This window comes from Galeopterus variegatus, unplaced genomic scaffold, assembly GCF_000696425.1.
Source record: "Galeopterus variegatus unplaced genomic scaffold, G_variegatus-3.0.2 Scaffold6130, whole genome shotgun sequence".
NCBI lineage: Eukaryota > Metazoa > Chordata > Mammalia > Dermoptera > Cynocephalidae > Galeopterus > Galeopterus variegatus.
Window position 1 is genome coordinate 94,432 of NW_007732241.1, and position 6,691 is coordinate 101,122.

Sequence of the window (6,691 nt, forward strand, 5' to 3'; positions counted from 1 at the left end):
AAAAAAAAAAAAAACGGAATTATTCCATGTGCTTTTTCAGGCCATAATTGATTTAAACTAGAAACCAATAAAAAATGAAAATGTGAAACTATGCAAATATGTGGAAATTAAACAGCATTATACTTAATGACATATGGGTCCAAGAAGAAATTAAAAAGAAAATCAAAAAACTTATTGAAAATAATGAAAATAATGGCACATAATGCCAAAACCTGTAGGATACTGCAAAAGGAGTACTAAGAAGGAAGTTTATTGAAATAAATGCTTACATCAGCAAAATGGAAAGATGGCAAGTAAACAACCTAACATGTCACCTCAACGAACTAAAAACAAGAACAATCCAAACTCAAAGTTAGTAGACAGAAAGAAATAATTAAGATCAGAGTAGAACTAAATGAAATAGAAACTCCAAAAATGATACAAGTGGTCAATTAAACAAAAAGTTGGTTGTTCAAGAAGATAAATAAAATTCACAAGCCATTAGCTTAGCTAACTAAAAACAGAAGAGAGAAGACACAAATTTAAAAAATTAGAAATGAAAAAGGAGATATTACAACTGATACTTCAGAAGTACAAAGAACCATTAGAGACTATTATAAACAAGTATATGAAAACAAATTTTAAAACCTAGAAGAAATGGATGAATTTTAGAACATACAAAAACTACCAAGGTTGAACCAAGAAGACATAGAAAATATGAACCAGACCAATAACAATCAAAGAGACTGAGGCTGTAATCAGCAGTCTTCCAACAAAGAAAAGCCTGGAACAGGAAGGCTTTACTGCAGAATTCTACCAAACCTTTAAAGAAGAATTAATACCAGTTTTCTACAAACTATTCTGAAAAATTGAATGAGAGGCCATTCTCCCAAACTCATACTATGAGGCAAATATCACCCTGACACCAAAACCAGACAAAGATAGAAAAAAGGAAAACTAGAGGCCACTATCTTTGATGAATATAGATGAAAAAATTCTCAATAAAATATTAGCAAATAGAATATAGCAACACATACATACAATTATACACCATGATCAAATGGGATTCATTCAAGGAATGCAAAGATGGTTCAACATAAGCAACTCAGTAAATGTGATACACCACATCAACAAAGTCAAAGATAGAAACCACATGATCATCTCGATTGATGCTGAGAAAACATTTGACAAAACTCAATATCTGTTGAAGACTTTCAATGAATTTAAATTAGGTATAGAAGGAAGGTAGCTTAACACACTTAAAACCATAGATGACAAACCCACTACCAATATCATCCTAAATGGAGAAAAGTTGACAGCTCTTCCCTTAACAATAGGAACAAGACAAGGAGGTCCTCTCTCTCCACTCATATTCAACATAGTATTGGAAATACTAGCCAGAGCAATCAGAGAAGAGAAAAAAATAAAGGGTAACCAGATTGGAAAAGATGAAGTCAAATTATTCCTGTTTGCAGATGACATGATCCTATAATAGAACAGCCTAAACACTCTTCAAAAAAAACTCTTAGAGTTGAAAAATGATTTCACCAAAGTTGTGGGATACAAAATGAAAATGCAAAAAACAGTAGTATTTTCCCCCCAACAAATGAACTAGCAGAAAAAGATATCAAGAAAGCTAGCCCATTTACAATAGTCACCAAAAAAATAAAATACCATGGAGTAAAGTTAGCTTAGCATGTGAAAAATCTCTACAGTGAGAACTACAGACCACTGCTGAGAAAAACCAAAGAGGATACAAGAACATGGAAAGATATCCCATGCTCTTGCCTTGTTAGAATTAGCATTGTGAAAATGTCCATACTACCCAATGTGATCTACAGATTCAATGCAATCCCTATCAAAATACCAATGACATTCTTCTCAGAAATGGAAAAAACAATTTTCACATTCAAATGGAATAACAAAAGACCACAAATAGCCAAAGCAATCCTGAACAAAAATATAAGGCCAGAGGCATAACACTACCTGACTTTAAACCATACTACAAAGCTATAGTAACCAAAACAGCATGATACTGGCATAAAACAGACACAGCGATCAATGGAAAAGAATACAGAACACAGAAATCAGCCCATACACCTACACCATCTGATCTTCAGCAAAGGCAACTCTTTTGCCTCTTCAGTAACTGATGCTGGGAAAATTAGATATTCATATGTAGGACAATGAAACTAGATACATACTTCTCACCATATACCAAAATCAAGTCAAAATGGGTTAAATAATTAAATATTCATCCTGAAACAATAAAACACCTAAAAGAAAACATACAAGAGACACTTCAGGAAGTAGGATTTTGACATAAACTTTATGAATATGACCCCAAAAGCACAAGCAACCAAAAGGAAAATAATCAAATGGGATTATGTTAAACTAAACACCTTCTGCACAGCAAAAGAAACAATTAACAGAGCAAAAGGGCAACCAACAGAGTGGGGGAAAATATTTGCAAAATACACATATGACAAAGGATTAATATACAGAATATACTAAGAGCTCAAACAGCAATAAAATGAGTACCCCAGTTAAAAAATGGGCAAAGGAGCTAAATAGGCATTACTCAAAGAAAGACATACAAATGGCCAAAGACACATGAAAGAATACTAAACATCAATAAGTACTGGGGAAACTGAAAACAAAACTACCTTGACATATCATCTCACACCAGTCAGACTGACCATTATCAAAAAGATAGAGAAAAACAAATGCTGGTGAGGATGCAGAGAAAAGGGAAGCCTCCTACACTTTTGGTGGGACTGTAAATTACTGCAGCCATTAGAGAAAACAGTGTGGAGTTTCTTCAAACAACTACAGGCTGAATTACTATATAATTCAGCAATCCCACTGCTGGGTGTATACCCAAAGGAATGGAAATCATCATGTTGAAGGGATACCTGCACTTCCATGTTTATTGCAGTATTATTTACAATGGCCAAGAGTTGGAAACAGCCTAAATTCCCACCATCAGATGAGTAGATAAGGAAAAGTGGTACATCAACACAATGGAGTACTGTTCTGCCACAAAAGCGAATGAAATACTACCATTCACAGCAACATGGATGAACTTAGAGAAAATTATGTTAAGTGAAATAAGCCAGGCACAGAAAGAGAAATACTGCACATTCTCACTTATATGTGGGAGCTAATAAAAATAAATAAATAAATATACAAACAAATAAATGAGGGGATGAGACAAAACTATCGTAATAATTCCTTGAATTTGTTAAGATAAGTTAACAGATATGCTGTTTGTGGGAGTGGGAGGGCGAGATGGATGGGGGAAACAGAGGAATTGGTAAAGGGCATGAAAACCAACTACATTATATATCGTTAATTTAAAAAATAAATACATATAAAATAAATAAAGTTAACAAAATTAAAAAATAGAAGTTGGCATATTATACATAATTTTTATAAGTAACTTTAGGCCTACATAATTGAGAACTTAGATAAAATATTAAAAATTCCTACAGAGAAATAAAAAGCAGACTCAGGAGATGTAAAACAATCTAAATAATCCCAATACAAACAAAAAATAAATAAATGAAATGTTTACATTTTTCAAAAAGAAAAATAAAAAAGGTCTGAGATGTCTTTACTTGTGAATTCCTTTTATTATTTAAAGAAGAAATAAAACCAGTCCTTCACAATTTTTTCAGGAGATAAAGAAAAAGACTCAACTTATTTAACATGAGAAAAAAAATAAAAAGCTGTCTCATAATCTGAAGTGCATTTGTTTGCCAATGACGAAAAGTTGCCCGAAAACATGCTCAACATTAGATCAAAGACCTACATATAACACAGCAATGGACACAATGGATCTTCTCTCCAAGCTCAAATTTTCACACTGCACTTGAAAAATTTCTTAAAATGGAATTTTCCCTGGTTATTAACACACTGGATCTTTCCTATAACTTCTGAAATTGATGAAGAAAAGTGGTAATGCAGGGCAGAAATAACTTTATTATCACCACCAGAAAGGACACAGAAACACCGAACAGAAGAAAGTAGTCTTCATTTTTCCTGAATCTCAGTTGCTGGGGCTTCTTTCCAAGTCTTACCTGCAGCATCTCCATCACTGTCCCCTGCAATCAATGTACCACATCTGAGATGAGATCTCTCACTACCTGGCTCTGCTGGGCCAGCTCATTTTCAGACTCTGCCAGGATTTTCAGAATATCTCCCTCCTCTTTCTCCAGCTTTTGCTGCTGATTCTGCTCTTCACAGTTCAGGATGCCTCTCAATTTTTCAAACTCTGGACAATTCTCTCTCACACTGTATTTGATTCTTCAGGGATGAGAAAGAGAAAAGGCTCTCAGACTATCAGGCAGAGGCTGGGAGCCAAAATAAAAAAAATAATAAAAATAAATAAAAAACTATTTTCTATGGAGATCTCTCCTAGGGACATAAAATAGAAGCAGGGGAGCAGTTCTTAGGAAAGTATGTTATTACTATTATTTTCTCTTCGTGTCATTCCAAAACAATGACCTAAGATGGAATTAACAAGGCTAGTATTGATCCAAAAAAGAATAACTGGCTGTGGTTGAGCTTTCACTCAGCTGTCCAGCACACTCATGCCTGCCCACATTACTCTTCACTCCCCCCCCTGAAACCCTGTTCAAAGTTGAACACTTAGGACAGAACCACGAGTCATTGTCAAATGTCTTTCCCCAGCACCATCACAGACTCAAAAAAGACCACAGGAATGGAACACAGGATTCAACAGCCATCCTGACCAGAGAGTCCTTCCGTGTGAATAGCTCCCTCTAAATAGCTGTGTTCATTTGTGACATATTCACTCCTTGGCCCCCATCCCCATCAGGGAAAGGATAAAGAAGAGGACTAATCACTAATCAAATGACTTATGGACTTATCAACTGTCAGAAAACAAAGAGGAAGGGGGCTCCTTCCCTAGGTCCCACCCAGTTTTTTGGCTATCTCCCTCAGCAAGTGTCTTCTCCTGCCTTCCAGGAAGTTCTCCTTTCTTGAACATCAGTTTGCAACTGCTCAGCTTCCTGCTGCTGCTTCTTCAGCTTCTCCAGAGCTGCCTGGAGCTTTTCCTGTGAGAAAGAAAAAATCACAACAGAGTCAAGCTATGAGCTTTCTCTGCACCTGGATAGAGGATAAACATGGAACAAACCAGGTTGACCTCAGAAAAGACTAGAATTTACAGAAACTGTGGAGCAGCAATAAGAATCTATGACTTGGATGAAAACAAGAGGTAGTGAATGTGTTCTTGTTCTTTAAGTCTCAAATATTAGAAGTCACCATTTCCTTGCCAAGACTGTACTGATTCTTTTTGTCCTGGAAGAAGAACCTGATTCTGCAACAAGAAAACAACTTACATCTCAACCCACCCCAGTTATTCTCCTGCTGAAGGGGGTAATCAGAGCTTTTCTTGGACACCAAATATGTACACATCTAGCACAAGAAAGCCAACAACTTACTTCTGTTGAAGTGCATGTATTCTAGGCTTCTCCTCTTGTAATTGTGTAGAGTGAACAGAGAGGTCCTTCAGGCCTTGGAACATTAAGTGTGGGATGGGAAGAAATCTCAAGGCTCAATTTTATGATGACAAGAATAGAAAAAATAGAATGTCTTCTATTTAAAGTAGAAGACAAAGTGGAGATTGCCCATCAGGCACCACTTTCTTCCCTGTCTTCTCTTCATCCTTGTTTCTTACCTGATATTCCTGGGAAACCTGCTCTATGAGGAATTGTGGTGACCACAGTGCTCCTGAGATCTCTTGCAAAGCCAGCAAGTGATCTTACTATCTTCCTTACAGAAGATTAAGAGTTTCTCTCCATGGTGTGCACGGTGATCTACCTTCTGCCCTTCTTCTGGGCTCAACTTCACCTCTCTGAGCATCTCCAATATGCTGGCCAGATGCTGATTAGGCCACAGGCTCTCGAACTGGTAACTGAGTCGGCACACAGGGCAGCTGATCCCCTGTTCTTAGATTATAAACATCGCCTGGTTTGCAGTGATGCAGGCTTGACCAAAGCTTTGGCCACAGTCAAGGCTCAGGGGTTCTGTCAGGAGCTCCAGGCAAATGGGGCAGGTCACCTTCTCCTTCAGATTCTCCTGGAATACTGAAGCCATAGCAACTGCTCTCCTGCTCCTGCCTGTCCTGACATCTGAGGTTCCTCTTGTTCACAGATTCCTGCATGATTGGGAAGGTTGAAAGGGGGCAGAGTAAGAAAAGTAGGAATATGAAGGATACCGTTTGTGCAGAAACAAAAAATGGGCCAAGACCAAAATACTAAAAGACAAAAAAAATAAGAGATGTAGAAAAACAAAGGAGTTAGTTGACCTGGTTGAAACAGATTTTCGTAATAATTTTAAACACTTTACTCTCACTTAATGTCACATGCTGAATTCTATCCTTATCTGTGTGATGGTTGCTATTTTTCTTTACTTTCACTGAATAGAAGGACAGCCTGAAGCCTTTTCTACCAAGATCTTTGTTTGACCCACCACCTATCCTGCCTTTTCTTTCCCACACCAACAAATCTTCATCGTTAGAAGCAGCAAACTACTTATGCCTCAGAGCTTTCACACTTGCTCTTCTATCAGCATGGAGAGTTCCTCTGATATTAGTATGACTTCAGTAAACTCTCTTCCTACATATTATAATATCATAAATGCCTAACCTGAGCAGTTCATCTACAGTGTAACCAACCCCATCACT

The 6,691-nt window shown here is 36.9% G+C and overlaps 1 protein-coding gene across 1 annotated transcript in view; it reads right to left on the minus strand.

Moving 5' to 3' along the window:
* The window catches only part of LOC103605871 (tripartite motif-containing protein 5-like), a 27,010-nt gene extending 20,908 nt beyond the window's left edge, over positions 1 to 6,102 (minus strand). Inside the window, 4 exon segments of the mRNA XM_008590475.1 lie at positions 4,062 to 4,290; positions 4,963 to 5,060; positions 5,684 to 5,718; positions 5,721 to 6,102. Of these exon segments, the coding sequence (XP_008588697.1) occupies positions 4,062 to 4,290; positions 4,963 to 5,060; positions 5,684 to 5,718; positions 5,721 to 6,102 (744 nt within the window).
* Between the last annotated feature and the right edge of the window lie 589 nt (positions 6,103 to 6,691).